This window comes from Carassius gibelio, chromosome B3, assembly GCF_023724105.1.
Source record: "Carassius gibelio isolate Cgi1373 ecotype wild population from Czech Republic chromosome B3, carGib1.2-hapl.c, whole genome shotgun sequence".
Taxonomy (NCBI): domain Eukaryota; kingdom Metazoa; phylum Chordata; class Actinopteri; order Cypriniformes; family Cyprinidae; genus Carassius; species Carassius gibelio.
In genome coordinates this window covers 52889023-52905811 of record NC_068398.1, presented here as the reverse complement: position 1 = coordinate 52905811, position 16789 = coordinate 52889023, and the positions used below count along the sequence as shown (strand labels likewise).

At 38.4% G+C, this 16789-nt stretch overlaps 1 protein-coding gene and 1 long non-coding RNA gene across 2 annotated transcripts; both read right to left on the bottom strand.

Moving 5' to 3' along the window:
• Window positions 1-6019: 6019 nt before the first annotated feature.
• LOC127951771 (uncharacterized) lies at window positions 6020-7622 on the bottom strand. The gene has a single exon (XM_052549782.1). The coding sequence runs from the start codon at window positions 7143-7145 to the stop codon at window positions 6372-6374; it is 774 nt and encodes a 257-aa protein (XP_052405742.1). The 5' UTR covers window positions 7146-7622; the 3' UTR covers window positions 6020-6371.
• Window positions 7623-9329: 1707 nt separating this feature from the next.
• On the bottom strand, window positions 9330-14876 carry LOC127951772 (uncharacterized). Its single transcript, XR_008152731.1, has 3 exons — window positions 14645-14876; window positions 14478-14541; window positions 9330-10576 (listed from the first exon to the last, which is right to left on the bottom strand). It is a non-coding gene; the product is annotated as an uncharacterized LOC127951772 (long non-coding RNA).
• Between the last annotated feature and the right edge of the window lie 1913 nt (window positions 14877-16789).

Genomic DNA, 16789 nt, shown 5'->3' with positions numbered 1-16789 from the left:
ACTGTGACCTGTCATGCAAGGACTTTTCTCTGGCTGCACAAAAGGACAAAAGACTGCTTGAATCGGTCAAGGGTAGCCGAAAATATCCATGGAAAAAGTAGACTTGGTTAGCAGAGGCATGCCCCTCTTTTCTTCTTTTGCACTTACATGTTTTATTTTGTCAAGTTTTGTTTTCCAACTTATATATAGTTTGAGTGAATAAGAATGTGAAGAATTCATTCCCCACCACTGTTTGTGTTTGTTTCCAAGCAAAACTACAGCATACATAAACTATGTTATTTTTAGTTTGTCACGTCCAAGATTAACATGAATTTTTCTAACCTACAGTGCAGGAGTCACAAGTGTTTTGTCTCAGTCCTTTAATTGAACCATTACCTATTACCTTTACTATTTGTCTGTGTTAATGCTGCTGTAAATGAACAAACTATTATTAAACCTACTGTACCTTTCAAAGGCATGAGAGTTATGTATTAATATTTTATTAAAGGGAAAGGTCACCCAAAAATGAAAATTATATCATCGTTTACTCACCCTCAAGTTGTTCCAAACCTGTAGAGTTTCTTTGTTCTGCTGAACACAAGGGAAGATATTTGGAATAATGTTTGTAATCAAACAGATCTTGGTCCCCATTGACTTCCAAAGTAGGAAAAAATATATACTATATACTATATATAATATATACTGTGTGACTTCTACGTGCTTTAATGGGTCTGAACTGAAGCGGAGGAAGTCACCAAGGAAACGGGGGAGCAGCTCAACTGTCAAGCAGATTAATGCTGTCTCTCACTGTTGTTTTCCCTAATTTCAGGTAAGTTTCTTCCCTTAAATTACACAAATAATAAATAAAAGTGTTCCTGACACTTTATGTAAATGGCACCTTCCGTTCCGTTCCGTTCACACACACACATACATACATACATACACATATATATATATATATATATATATATATATATATATGTACACACACACACACACACACACACACATATAAACATAGATAGATAGATAGAAAGCTAGATAGATGAATAGATAGATCTATATTTTATAGATCTAAGTAATATATACTTTAACCTGAAAGTATGCACTGTAAAGTTAATCGGATAACATTACCTCACTTACATAGAGCATGAAAATGGTCTAAAACTGAAAAGAAAAATAAGAATAAATTCAAATGCATTTCATTTACTTCCTATGAATTGCAATGACTTAATATTGCTTCTTTTTCAGTGAGTTGAAAGTTCACATTAAACATAGATTTCTTCTCATCTTTTTGCATTTTCAGATGTTGTGCATATTTATTAATCACATTTTTTTACTTAAATTTTTTATCATCATAATTTTGGTTGTCGTCTTTCTTTTTTCAGAGTTTAGCTCCAAACCTAATTAATAGCAGACCTGAGCAGCTGATCAAGGAATCAGTCTAGAAGTCATCCTGCCTCTTTGATTGGTCATGTTCAGAACTTGTTGCAGGTGATCCCAACATTGTCTCTCAAGGTCCACTTACATGCAGAGTTTTGAGTTATGCACAATCCTTTTAACATTTCAGCAGCTGACTTTTTAGTACTCGCATAGTAGTTTCAATTGTACCAAATTTGCAATGCATATATAGCTGGGCTCCAGACTAAATTGTGATAGTTCTACAGAATACAGATGGTGATGCCAGAAGCAGATTTGGTAGCACTGGGGTGGTATGTGGGGGTATCAAAACTAAAGATAATTGAATCATTAAATTCTTATAGTTTTACATTAATAAGTGAAGTTACTAGTAATATTATACATTTATTTCTTGGTAATGCACATTTGATAGTAAATCACTGAACTTGAGTTGGGAAGCACAACATTTACTTTTATTAACAACAGTAGCATGTGCAAAATGTAAGTTTTATATAGAACATTTACATATTTTACTATTAAATGTAACATTTTTCATCTGTAGTATTACATGGAACTGACCAACAACTTAAGTGATTATAAGCTTCAGTCACAGAGAAGTTTGTGATTTTATATACAAAACAGAACACTTTTACAAAATTTTATTTCTTGATTTAATATTTTATAATAGTTATTTTATCATTTCAAAATATAAAGTAAAAAGTAAAAAATGTATAACTTGTAAGCCTATAAATGTTACTCTGTTGCGATCTACAGGTTATAGTGGTAACTTGATGCCCCTTTTTTAATTTACAAAAGTGTTTAGCACAAAGTATATTTTGCTCATCCCTTTAAAAATAATGTTTAAATTGTATCCTCTTTAGAGTTTTTAAAGTGCTGTGAATGGTTGTGTGAGATACTTAAAATTGCTTGAATTTCGCTCTCAAAAGGTTGTATAAAACCCGAAATGCATAATGTAATGAAATTCAACAATTTCTACCACACCAGCATGGTTATAGTTAGCATTACTACTTCTGGCTATATATCTCTGCTGTTTGGCCTGTTTATAACAGATTTCTGTGCAATATTTGAATGCTTCTCACTAGGGCTCATGGCAACCTTAACCAGCACTGGACAGTATCAGTTTCACGAAATCAACACTGCTTCCCGAGTAAACCTGCTGTGAGCTTGGAGAAGTTTGTTTTCGCTGAGCTGATCCGAGCTGTTAAACGGTCCATCCTGCGCAGCTCAAATGATTTTCACTAGGTTTTATTTTGCTTGATGTTTGAAGTTTCTCATATGCAACAGAAATAGCAGCGCTTAACGTAGTGGTCGCACCAGTGTCACAAAATTTAGTCAACAAAGTTGCAAAATGTGACCTTTAGTTTGCACTCTGGGGCCCTGAATAGGAAGTGACAAAATACTGAAAATTCTAGAAAATTGTTCTCATCCTATAAGTCAGCTCCCACTCTTTTTTGCCCTGAGGTGGAAATGCCCTAACAGTAGAAACAACTCAAGTGTGTACTTTACATTTTGGACAACCATTGTTTTTGTATTATATATATTTTTTTACATTTACATTTAAGTTATTGTTTTCTTTTTCACTTTGGATGCTTCAGAAAAACAGCGAGGCTAAAGCATTCAAAGTGTAAACATCTGCTGTGGCTCATTAATCCAGAATTGGGATGGTGGAAGAAGCTGAAGAACCAGAAGCATTGGAGCATAAATGTAGAACTTTTTAATGAAATCTGAGAAATTTTTTATTTATCACGAGAGCAACATGAAGAATCAGTGTTGCGTTGGTGTGAGATCTGGCGAGCTCACGGTGCATTTGTGAAAATGTGTTGGGGATACATCAAGATGGAAACATGAGCACCTGAATGAAAGAGTTAATATAAAAGAAGGTGTTTAACTAGAATAATCAAATGCCAGAATAATAATACCTAGATACTTGGATACAACCAATTTGCATTCCAACCTAAATTCGAGGTCAGATTAAATAATACAATGGAGTCAGATTAGATAATAAAATGGAGTCAGATTTGAGTTGAACCTAAATTGAATAACTCTACCTGCTGAAAGATCGAACATGCAGGAAACCTTCAACCAGCACCGGATAACTTCCTTGGGCCGAGTGGCTGGACCTTACAGCAACCAAGATATTTCACAATTGGAATATCAGGTATTTCATTATATAGTGAGCATGTTTTGGGAACATTTTGAATAAAACCGGAACAATGAAATAAAAGCGATCCATGTGTCATACAGATATATTTTGGCTGTGGATGTGTGCTCAGGGCATGTGCAGAGCAGCTTGCAGGGGTCTTCAGACATTTTCAACCTGTCCCTCAACCAAGCAACTGTGCCAACATGTTTTAAGTCCACATCCATTGTGCGAGTACTTTAACACTCCTCCCCAATGTGCTTAAATGACTACCACCGCGTAGCACTCACACCCATCATCATGAAGTGCTTCGAGCGACTGGTCCTAGCACACCTCAATGACTGTCTCCCACCCACACTGGACCCACACCAATTTGCCTAAAGCAGAAATAGGAGCACAGAGGATGCAGTATGCACAGTGCTGCACTCTGCACTCACACACTTGGACAATAACAACACATATGCATGGATATTGTTTGTTGACTCATTCCCTCCAAGCTGACCACAAAACTTGGAGACCTGGACATTAACACCTCCCTCTGCAACTGGATTATGGACTTTCAGACCAACAGGCCTCAGCATGTTCGGTCAGGCCACACGCACTCCACCACCATCACACTTAACAACGGCGTACCACAGGGCTGTGTGCTGAGCCCATTCCTTTACTCCCTTTACACCCATGACTGTAACTGTGCGTTCACACCGCCAGCGTCGAGAGCGTCAAAGTGGCCGGAAGTCATTCATTTTCAATGTGAGCCGGCGTCGAGCAGCGGCGAGGAGCGGCGCGGCGCGACTTGGCCGTTGAGAGCGTCGAGGAGAGTTGAAATCAGGGCAACTTTATGGTAATGATCTATGACGCGGTTGGGCAGCAACCAATCAGAACGTAGAAGTCCACCGCTTGAGAGGATTCCAGAGAACGCAGTCCTGTAAACTTTGGTTCCGACCACATTAGTTCCCAAGCAAAATGGAGGAGAGATTGATCATTGCTGTTGCGGGTTTCCCAATAATCTACGACGTGTCCCTGTTTGCGTACAGGGACATAAATAAAAAAAATGATGCGTGGACCAAGGTGTCTGAGATTGTTGGTGTTCCTGGTGAGTTGATGATGTGCATTATATATTTTCTGAAAAACAAAAAAAAAAGCGGGAATTCCATGCTAACTTTAGCGCCAGAGCTTGCAAAACAGTGTTACTGCTGCAGAATATTTCTGACATGTCGACACATATTGATTAAACGAAAAATAGGTGTTGTAGAGAGCTGCTGCATATTTTAAAATGAAAGCAGTCACTTCTGCCTATTTTTTATTTATTTATTTATTTTCTACAAGGAAAAACAAGTGTTCTATAACTGGTCTCCCCTTTGGTATTGTCAACAAATTGCTTAGCTGGAAAAAATAATGATAAATGTCATTAGACTTAAATATATATACAGTCAGTGTCACATACAGCTGTGCCATTTCAGACATAGCATCCAAAGGAATTATTCTGAATTGTGGGTAATGAGGTGTTTATATTGAATGTGTTTTCTACTGTCTTCTCACTAGCGGATGAGTGTAGAAAAAGGTGGAAGTCTCTTAGAGACACCTATAGAAGAGAGAGAAGGCCATGGCGCTACAGTGGGGTTATGGGTTTCCTCAACCCCTTCCTATAAGACAGAATAACTGCCAGTAATATGGTAGGGGGGGTTGGGGAAGCCCTGACCCCGACCCCAGAGGAGAGAGAAGATGCCATGGCCGGGCACAGTCAGTCAGCACAGACAACATACACACACAGTCAGCAGTGTGAGGCAAACCAGCTGAGTGAGAGCCCGAGCCAGTTCAGCGTTGAGGTTCAGGAAGGACCATCAAGCCCGAGCCAGTCCAGTGTTCAGGGACAGACAGGGCACTCAAACAGGAGAAAGAGAGCACACAGCAGCACAGAGTTTGAGGAGAGGATGCTAACAGCTTTGGAGTCTGTGAGTAGGAGAGCTAGCACTCCTCAGGAGGACAGTGACAGTTTATTTTTTAAAAGCCTCCTGGAGGACTTCAGGACCCTGTCATTGAGGACCAGGCAGGATTTAAAGTTCCAAATTCATAAGCTGGTTTATGATGCAAAATGTCTGGAGGCTGGACTCACTGAACACTGGGGAGAGAGTAGCGGGGGGCAGCTGACAAGACTGTGAGGGGTGTTAGTAAGCTTATTTCCCTCGCAGTCTTGTCAGCTGCACCTTGTGCTTTCTCCCTCATACACAGTAAGCCTTCTATGAAACGTTTTGTTCCATTAGTGTTAGAAAATGTTTAGTATAAAAATATTTGCTCCAACAGTGTTCAAAAATGTTCAGTATAAAAGTATTTGCTATAACAATGTTCTAAACTGTTCTGCATATAAGTATTTGCTCCAAAAATAAAAAATGCAGAAACTTGAATGGATACTGCTGAAGTTTTTTTTTAAAGAATATTTTATTATTTTTAATAAAAATAATATGAACTAAAATGTGCTTTTTACGTTCTGTCTTTTTATTAAAAAATATATTTAGTTACCACTTTGTATGAAAGAGTTTCAAGTGGTACCTAAACACATTTTCTAAATACATTTTCAGCACATTTTAGTTCATATTCATGGTGTCTCACAAATAGCATAGTTAAGTACACTTGGATGTCCTTAAGAACTACTAAAGACGAATTTGTAGTATATTAAGTACAAAATTAGTGCATGAAAGTAGAGCACTTTAAGTAGATTATGGAAGTGTAATTTTTTTCACCAGGGGAGAGCGGGTGTTGTCATATTATATTTATGGAAATCATGCTTTTTTTTGACTAATTTGTGGCTCTTAAAAGAGCCGTTAAAAGCAAAGGCTTATGCCACAGGTTGCCAGGGGACAGCTCCCTCTGTGGAGAAATAGGTCATCAATTTCTCCCGGACACGGATAGCCTCCCGTGTGGGGTTGTTGCTGCCCACTCGGGTGACCTCCTGTAGACCAGCAGCTTCTCCGTCTCCAGCTGATGGTATGGACGTACTGGTGCTGTTTGTGGACCTTCTCAGGAAGTTGTGCAGGACACAGGTAGCCTTCACACAGGCATCCACGTTGGCAGGGCTGATCTCAATGACTCCTCTGTACATACGCCACTGAGCTGTGAGAATACCAAAGGTGTTCTCAACAATCAGCCTTGCCCGTGACAGCCTGTAATTGAATATTCTTTGCCTGCTGGAGAGATTGTGTCCTGGGAAAGGCCGCATGAGGTCTCGGCGGAGTGGAAAGGCTTCATCAGCCACAAACACGTGTGGCTGGGGTCCCAAATGCTCTGCACTTGGCAGCAGAGCATCCTGTGGCAGGCCAAGGGTCCCATCTCGTAGTGCCTGGCCGAAAGTGGAGTTAGCCAGCGCACCGCCATCACTTGTCCTCCCGTAGCTGCCCACATCGACTACCCGGAAGCAGTACTGGGCATCTATTACTGCCAGGAGCACAACTGAGTAAGTCCCCTTGTAGTTGAAGAACAGGGACCCTGAGTTGTCAGGGGCCTTGATCACAACATGTTTTCCATCGATGGACCCAAGACAGTTGGGGAAGTTCCACCGATGGAGGAAGTCAGTGGCGATGCTTCGCCAGTCCTCAGTGGTGGGGACTGGCATGACCTCCTGCACCAAGGCATCCCATATTGCCCTGGCGACCTCTCCAACAATCCCTGCTACGGTGCTCACTCCCACACGATAGCTGAAAGCTATGGTGCGGTAGGAGTCTCCAGTGGCCAAGAATCTGCAAAAACATCAACTAATTACTTAGGCAAAATGAACAAACAAAAAAATTGGGGTGAACAGAAGAACATTTACTGAAGTACTGTAGCCTACTTGTGTACAAATTTGAGGTACTTGTAATTTCCTTGAGCAATTTTTTTATGCCCTTTCTCTATTCTACTTCTACTCAACTGCATTTTCAGAGGGAAATATTGTACTTTTAACTTAACTTACTTTTTTCCACCACAACAAACTTCCTCAACCAACTCCAACAGTAAAATCATGCTTTTACAATAATTAATTAGTAATAATAATACAATGATATTATGTATAATAGTATCATAGTCCCAGTTCACTTTTAAACCTTTAAAATAATTTTCCTGATTATACTTACATTAAGTAATGTTTATACCTGATTATACTTAAATAACATTTTCAATGCAGGACTTGTATTGTATATACTTGTATATATTTTTACAGTGTGGAATTAGTGCTTTATACATTAAGTAAAGGATCTTAATACCTCGTCCACAACTGCAAAAAATACAGCATTAGACTAGATTACAAACTGATAAATATCCATGTAACAAACTATGAAACGAATTTCCAACCCATAAATTACAAAACAAAGGGTAAACTCATAAAGAAAAAAATAAATCATGAACTCACCGTAGACAAATTGCGAGGCGCTCAGCCGGCTCAATTGCGCGCCGATAACTGGTGTCCTGCCTCGCAATTCGCGGCCCCACTTTTGACAGCAGGTTGTCAAACTGGTCCCTATCCAGCCTGAAATATCGCTGGAACCTGCCGTCGTCCAGCCGCAGCTCCTGCACCAGCCGGTGATATTCTCCAAGCTGCTGACGGGCTTGGAGAATGTCATGCACCCACACCGATCTCCGACGTCTTCTCCGCAGGCAGAGCAATCCCACGCCAAACGCAACAACTTGATCCTCCATCGTTTTACATTTAAAATATTTAATGAGGTTAACTTATAAGGTTACCCACCTTGTGGTCAGTCATATAAGATCAACAAGCTTGTTTGCTTTGCGGCCCCTTTAAATACAAGATAATCATTCGAACTACGTCAGAGCGTCAGAGCGTCAGAGCGCTCACGAATCTTTCTACAGCGTTGTTGGCAGCGCGTCCAGAGCGATTTTTGACGCTCTCGACGGCGGCGGTGTGAACGCACAGTAAGCCTGTGATTGGATCCAACTCCAAGTTTGCAGATGACACCACAGTGACTGGCCCCATCAGTGACAATGATGAGACACCTGGCCACATGGTGCGCTGACAATAACCTGCTCCTTAACACCACCAAGACAAAGGAGCTCAAAAACTGGGACATCACTTCCTGCTATTGAGGACATCCAGAGGAAACACCGTCTACGTCGAGCTTGCAGCATTCTCAAGGACTCCTCTCACCCTGATCATAGACTGTTTAACCTCCTGCCCTCTGGGAGGTGCTTCAAGAGCCTCTGGACAAGGACCAGCAGACTCAGGAACAGCTTTTTCCCTACAGCTGTCTGCTCGCTGAACTCTGAACTCCCCCCCCCCCCCCCCCACACACACCATACACACAGACTCCTCCCCCTCCTCATCACTACATCTGACTGATTTATTTACAAGCTAAAAAACCATAAACTTGTTATTGCTTGCACTGCTGTCTGTTCATCAAGAAACACTGAGTATTCCATTTGCATACTGTAATATACTTCACTTTACTGTCCATTTCAATAGTGTAAATTATGTTCATATGTTTGTAGTTCTGCCTATATATAGTGTACATACACTTTTACATAATCCATCTGTATAGTGTTCATAGAACACCTATCTGTATATCATGCTGATAGTATTTAAAATCTTTAAATTACATCCATAATACTTATCTGTATAGTTATTGTACATACTGTAGACCTTGTAAATTCTATACTTACTGTAATTTGCACTTCTGGTTAGATGCTAACTGCATTTCATTGCCTTGTACCTTACATGTGCAGTGACAAAGTTGAATCTAATCTAATAATTTCTGAATAATTTTTTTGTTGTTGTTATTTGCGTAAACAAGGCATTTGTTAAAAAAAAAATCTTTATTTGTTTTCTGCACAAAAAGGGACTTATGGGTTTGGAGCAACATGAGGGTGAGTAATTAATGACAGAATTTACATTTTTGGTTGTTCTAATGTGGTTATAATTGGTCACTGTTTTCATTTTCAATATTTTAAAGATTTATGGTCTTGAAAATGTTGTTTATACAGAAAAGATTCATTTGATAAGTTACAATAAAGACTTTTAAATTGATTTTAAAGAAATCTAAAATACTGCTCTTTTGCAAGTTCTATTAAACAAACTACTGATGAATTTAATGTTTCCACAAAATATTGGGCAGCACAACACTGGTAATAATCAGAAATGTTTCTTGAGAAGCAAAACAGTATATTATGATTTCTGAAGATGTGAAATTAATGAGTAATAATGCTGAATATTCAGTTTACAGGGATAAATTACATCTTAAAATGCAATCACATAGAATTATGTCTGTAGTTAAATTCACAATATTACTGTTTTTACGATGTGTTTAATCAAGTGCCAGATGCGATTTTTCTTTTTTTTTACATGAAAGATGTATTCACTGATTTGAAACCTAATGTTTTGCCATTTTGTCTGTTGTTTTCTTAATTTCTCTCATCATGTCCTCTAACAGACTGATGTGAGGCTGTAAATCAGTGATCTTTTGAACGATATCCGTAGTAACCCTAGACAAAATATCTGTGATTTCGTTAGTAAAATGCACACTTTTGGAAATCTGTACAGCCAATCCACCAGAATCATACATCTTTATGAAGTGCACTAACTCAGAGCTAGAATATTTACTTAAATAACTGACATTGTTTTCAGGGTTATTAAGGTCTCTGGATATGTCCTCAATACACTGATTAATATATTTGATCTTTTCAGCCATAGGGATGATTTTATCCTGAAATGCTCTCAATTCAGCTTCAGCGTCTTTTTTGAACTGTGCCTCCTGGTCCGCTATCTTCTTATTCCATACTCCACTCCCAATCGCACCACCTGTAGCCACCGCTGCTCCTGCTCCACCTATAAGAGCAGAAATCCCCAGTGTAAATGGAGCCAAAACTAGTCCCACAGCCAGTGCAGTACCTCCAGCTGCTCCAGCTATTTTTCCATCTTTAGAACCTTTTTCAGCAGTTCTCTTATTATCATTAAATGTTCTGAGGATACATTGCAGATTCTTTATGCACTGCTGGAGCTGAGGGTAATCACTGTCGAAGAGTTTAATCAGTTCCTTTTCAAGATGATTAAAAGCAGATCTATAAAAGAAAAAAAAAAACAAGTTTAGGATCTAATAAAGAGTTTTTCCTCAGTAAACTAATTTGCTTCTCATTACATTTTTTTCAATTGCTAACATGCATTGTTCAATACTGAAGCCAACATTTCCAAACTGTTCACACATTCAGTGATAAAGAAGACTATGCTAAACAAACTGAATGCATTTTGTCTGAAAGCGATGGAAAATTATTCACAATGACCACATTTCTCAAAATCAACAAATGCTTTTGTCATCCATACTCCACAACCTGAAAAACACTACATTTTCAGCACTTTTTTCTAATTCTAACACACTGGGGTGTGAAGTAACGAATTACAAATACTCACATTACTGTAATTAAAGGGGTCATTGGATGCCCATTTTCCACAAGTTAATAGATACATTAGGAAAATTAATCACTTATCCCCGTCACTCCAAACCCGTAAAAGCTAATTTCATCTTCAGAACACAATTTAAGATATTTTGGATGAAAAGCGGGAGGCTTGAGACTGTCTCATAGACTTAAAAAATAAATAACAGTGTCAAGGTCCATAAAAGTGAAAGTGATGTGACATTCAGCCAAGTGTGGTGACCCATACTCAGAATTTGTGCTCTGCATTTAACCTGTGAACAACTGCGCATAAATCATAACTGGGACTAATGAAATTCAATAACGGCATTCGCATTTAACAGTAAAGGCACAGATTTTAATATGTAGTTTTTATTTATGAAGAATTAAAATCGGGTGTAAGATGTGATTTAGCATATGTTTATTTGTCCGAAAGCCTGGCAGAGTAATCACAAGATGCTAGGCTAATTTTTTTATCGTTTACAGAAAAGATGCATATTCTCATCTTTTTTTTTTGTCTGGTCATTAATCATGTTGCACTCAGTGCCTGTTTTTCTTCAAAGAATAATAATAAAAACAGCATATGCTGGTTAGGTATGTTTTGTTGCTCTGATGCTGGTTCATGTTGGTCCTTTGCTGGTTTAGGCTGGTCATGTGCTGGTCCTTTGCTGGTTTAGGCTGGTCAAGTGCTGGTCCTTTGCTGGTTTAGGCTGGTCAAGTGCTGGTCCTTTGCTGGTTTAGGCTGGTCATGTGCTGGTCCTTTGCTGGTTTAGGCTGGTCAATTGCTGGTCCTTTGCTGGTTTAGGCTGGTCAAGTGCTGGTCCTTTGCTGGTTTAGGCTGGTCAAGTGCTGGTCCTTTGCTGGTTTAGGCTGGTCAAGTGCTGGTCCTTTGCTGGTTTAGGCTGGTCAAGTGCTGGTCCTTTGCTGGTTTAGGCTGGTCATGTGCTGGTCCTTTGCTGGTTTAGGCTGGTCAATTGCTGGTCCTTTGCTGGTTTAGGCTGGTCAAGTGCTGGTCCTTTGCTGGTTTAGGCTGGTCCTTTGCTGGTTTAGGCTGGTCAAGTGCTGGTCCTTTGCTGGTTTAGGCTGGTCAAGTGCTGGTCCTTTGCTGGTTTAGGCTGGTCCTTTGCTGGTTTAGGCTGGTCAAGTGCTGGTCCTTTGCTGGTTTAGGCTGGTCAAGTGCTGGTCCTTTGCTGGTTTAGGCTGGTCAAGTGCTGGTCCTTTGCTGGTTTAGGCTGGTCAAGTGCTGGTCCTTTGGTGGTTTATGCTGGTCAAGTGTTGGCAAAGAACCAGCATAAACCAGCGTCAAAACGTACCTAACCAGCATATTCTGTTTTTTTTTTTCAGCTCACGGTCTTTATTATGTCAAACTGTACTGGTCTGGTACAGAATTAAATTAGTGCTGCTGTTGGATGGGTCGAGTGTTCTGTTAAGTACTGCTGGTGCGTGTTTACCAAACAGGACCCATGCAGACTGCTTTAAACTGCTTTGTGTTTCTCCATCATATAACCCCATGTGCGCGATCTCAATTATTTGTCTGCCAAGGGATGAGAAGGTAATGATTACAAAAATGATTTATTTTTGATAATTTATTTCAGTTTCAACAACTGTTGTTAGTTTGGTTTAATTTTTTCAATTATTTTGTCATTATCATTTTATTTCAGTTTAGGAAATAGTTTTCTCATCAATCATTTTCGTCTTAGTTTACAAAAATTCTAACACACTATTGTCAAAACTGATAAAATCACATTCAAATCAGAACGATGGCAAACCGTACCTTTTTCTGAGAATTTTGTACTAAAATGTACAATTTTTATACTGTACAAACTGTATATTCTATGACCCAGAGGAAACCAACTTCAACACGGAGAGAACATGCAAACTCTAAACAGAATGACCTCCTGGAGAGCCTGGGACTCCAATACTGCACTTTTTTTTATTTTATTTTTTATACAAGACATGATGTTGATGGGTTATTGTCTCTCTCTCTCTTTCTGTAATTATTGCTAAATTATTTTTTATTTTAGTTTACATTTTCACAAGTAAATTTAGTAAATGTAGATGGGTTTTTGTTTTTGGCATTTAAAGAAATAAGGCAGGATGTACTGCTTTTCTCATTCATTCTTTGTGCTGTAAATCAGTCAGTAAAATTAAAATATGTTATTCTGATGCTATACTGAAATATGTGACAAATCATTCAAACTTTAAAGATAACACTTTATAGTTTGTAATGCTCCCCTTTGTTAGTGTTTTAAGATCCGCGTGTTATAAATGAAATGTATGTTTTCTGAATGATGAATTGTTGCCAGTGTTATGGTGGAATACGATTATTTTGAGACATATGAAGTGTTTTGTTGGTCTAAGTGAGTTTTGAAGGAGAAAACAACTGTTTGGCCCAGATTCGTGTTGGTAATGCAGACTGTATGAACAGTTTTGAAAATGTGGCTTCAGTATTAAGCAATGCTCATTAGGAATAATAATCTCTCTTATTTTATCAATTTTGAATCATCTTTCATCTGCCATAAAAAAAAAATTCAGACTAGGTTAAATATTTGCGTCCATAGCAAGAATTTTGATTTTTAAAAAAAGTTTAAAAATTATGACGAATATGAGAAGAAAAAAAAAAAAACTGAAAATGCATACAAAAAAGTCATACTCTGTGCAAGGACCTTGAGACATTAATATGTGCTTTATAAATACTAATAATCAACCAATATGCTAGTATGCATGCTAGATAGTACTGAGAATTGGACCTTAAATTAAAGTGATACCTATTACCAGAATTTACTGTTATACAGTTTACTATTACTATTATACAGTATAATTTGAAATACACACTAGGGCTGCACGATATTGGGAAAAAATTACATTGCGATATTTTATTTTTCTGCGATATATATTGCGATATTTTTTCTTACAAACAAAAATGGGGTGAGCACACTTACATTCTCATTTTAAATGATGTAAACATCGACACCATCGTGTCAATTGATTAATATGCGCGAGGGAGAGAGAGCAAGACAGCGCTCGTGTTGTTTGAAGACGGCTCGCTCTCTCTCTGCCTCTCTCGCGCGCGCTCTCTCTCTCTCTCTCTCTGCCCTGTTAAACTTGCATGTGGTTTTCAGTCCTGTCAATGATAAACTTTCACTCTATGATGGTTAAGCTATGCAATTAATCCACGAATCACATTCGTCAAGGGCCGGGGAGCAGCTGGCCCGTACAGTTAATGAATAACGGATCAACTACGACAGCCTACATAGCACATCCTGATCACACACACACACATTTGATTTCCTGCGGATTTTGTACGTTTTCCCACTGACAAAGAAATGAGCGGTCTATAATTTTAATGGTAGGTTTATTTCAACCGTGAGAAATCCAGAAAAAGGCATTTAATTAATAAAAAAACTAAAATTAAATGCATTTGTCTGGATATTTGTGTTGTTGTTGTTACTCCGTCACTCACTGTTAAAATAAACCTAGCATTATTAAACTTACAGACCTTATTTTTTGTTTAAATTTATAATTCAAATAATGTCTGAGAACAAACTCTTACGCCATTCTGGGTGGTTGCTCCATGCGGTTTTGCTGGTGAGGGTTAATAAATGATACCACTGTTGCTGTAATTAAGAAAACAATAGCATGCTAGAAACACTGAAACACTTAAAGTTTTCCTTTTTCAAATAACAGTCACATGTAAGCAATGTAATTAAGAAAACTCACATATTGTCTTGCTGTACAGGACTACAATTGCACTGTAGAATTCACGTGGATAGCAATTTCAAATTTTCCCTCACAGTCCTTTCTGTTCTAAGGAGAGTTTAAGGTCTTCCCAGCAGGATTTATTGAACAAAAGTTAAACTGTTCTGGACAAACATCTTTATATCAATCATGAAATGTTGCACACAGACAATATATCAAGTTCAAAGTCCAATCACATTAAACAATAGGACAAAAAAAAAAACATTTGTCCACCCTCCCTCTGCAATGGCATTTTTATATGGGAGAAAAAAAAAAAAAAAAAATATATATATATATATATATATATACAGTATTGTTCAAAATAATAGCAGTACAATGTGACTAACCAGAATAATCAAGGTTTTTCGTATTTTTTTTATTGCTACGTGGCAAACAAGTTACCAGTAGGTTCAGTAGATTCTCAGAAAACAAACAAGACCCAGCATTCATGATATGCACGCTCTTAAGGCTGTGCAATTGGGCAATTAGTTGAATTAGTTGAAAGGGGTGTGTTCAAAAAAATAGCAGTGTGGCATTCAATCACTGAGGTCATCAATTTTGTGAAGAAACAGGTGTGAATCAGGTGGCCCCTATTTAAGGATGAAGCCAACACTTGTTGAACATGCATTTGAAAGCTGAGGAAAATGGGTCGTTCAAGACATTGTTCAGAAGAACAGCGTACTTTGATTAAAAAGTTGATTAGAGAGGGGAAAACCTATAAAGAGGTGCAAAAAATGATCTCCAATGCCTTAAAATGGAGAGCAAAACCAGAGAGACGTGGAAGAAAACGGAAGACAACCATCAAAATGGATAGAAGAATAACCAGAATGGCAAAGGCTCAGCCAATGATCACCTCCAGGATGATCAAAGACAGTCTGGAGTTACCTGTAAGTACTGTGACAGTTAGAAGACGTCTGTGTGAAGCTAATCTATTTTCAAGAATCCCCCGCAAAGTCCCTCTGTTAAAAAAAAGGCATGTGCAGAAGAGGTTACAATTTGCCAAAGAACACATCAACTGGCCTAAAGAGAAATGGAGGAACATTTTGTGGACTGATGAGAGTAAAATTGTTCTTTTTGGGTCCAAGGGCCACAGGCAGTTTGTGAGACGACCCCCAAACTCTGAATTCAAGCCACAGTACACAGTGAAGACAGTGAAGCATGGAGGTGCAAGCATCATGATATGGGCATGTTTCTCCTACTATGGTGTTGGGCCTATTTATCGCATACCAGGGATCATGGATCAGTTTGCATATGTTAAAATACTTGAAGAGGTCATGTTGCCCTATGCTGAAGAGGACATGCCCTTGAAATGGTTGTTTCAACAAGACAATGACCCAAAACACACTAGTAAACGGGCAAAGTCTTGGTTCCAAACCAACAAAATTAATGTTATGGAGTGGCCAGCCCAATCTCCAGACCTTAATCCAATTGAGAACTTGTGGGGTGATATCAAAAATGCTGTTTCTGAAGCAAAACCAAGAAATGTGAATGAATTGTGGAATGTTGTTAAAGAATCATGGAGTGGAATAACAGCTGAGAGGTGCCACAAGTTGGTTGACTCCATGCCACACAGATGTCAAGCAGTTTTAAAAAACTGTGGTCATACAACTAAATATTAGTTTAGTGATTCACAGGATTGCTAAATCCCAGAAAAAAAAAAAAATGTTTGTACAAAATAGTTTTGAGTTTGTACAGTCAAAGGTAGACACTGCTATTTTTTTGAACACACCCCTTTCAACTAATTGCCCAATTGCACAGCCTTAAGAGCGTGCATATCATGAATGCTGGGTCTTGTTTGTTTTCTGACAATCTACTGAACCTACTGGTAACTTGTTTGCCACGTAGCAATAAAAAATATACTAAAAACCTTGATTATTCTGGTTAGTCACATTGTACTGCTATTATTTTGAACAATACTGTATTAGAGATGAAGCAGGAGGAGGAGGAGGAGGACAAAGAAGTGAGAAAAATGTTTTAAAAAGCATGCGAGAGTTAGATGAATTGTTAATTTTGTTATGGTAGTATGTCCTTTTAGCAGAGGAGACATTAGCAGAGAAAGAAGATAGGAGTGACTGATACACAATAAGACTGATACACAATAAGATCAGTAGTATATTTTGCACCCTT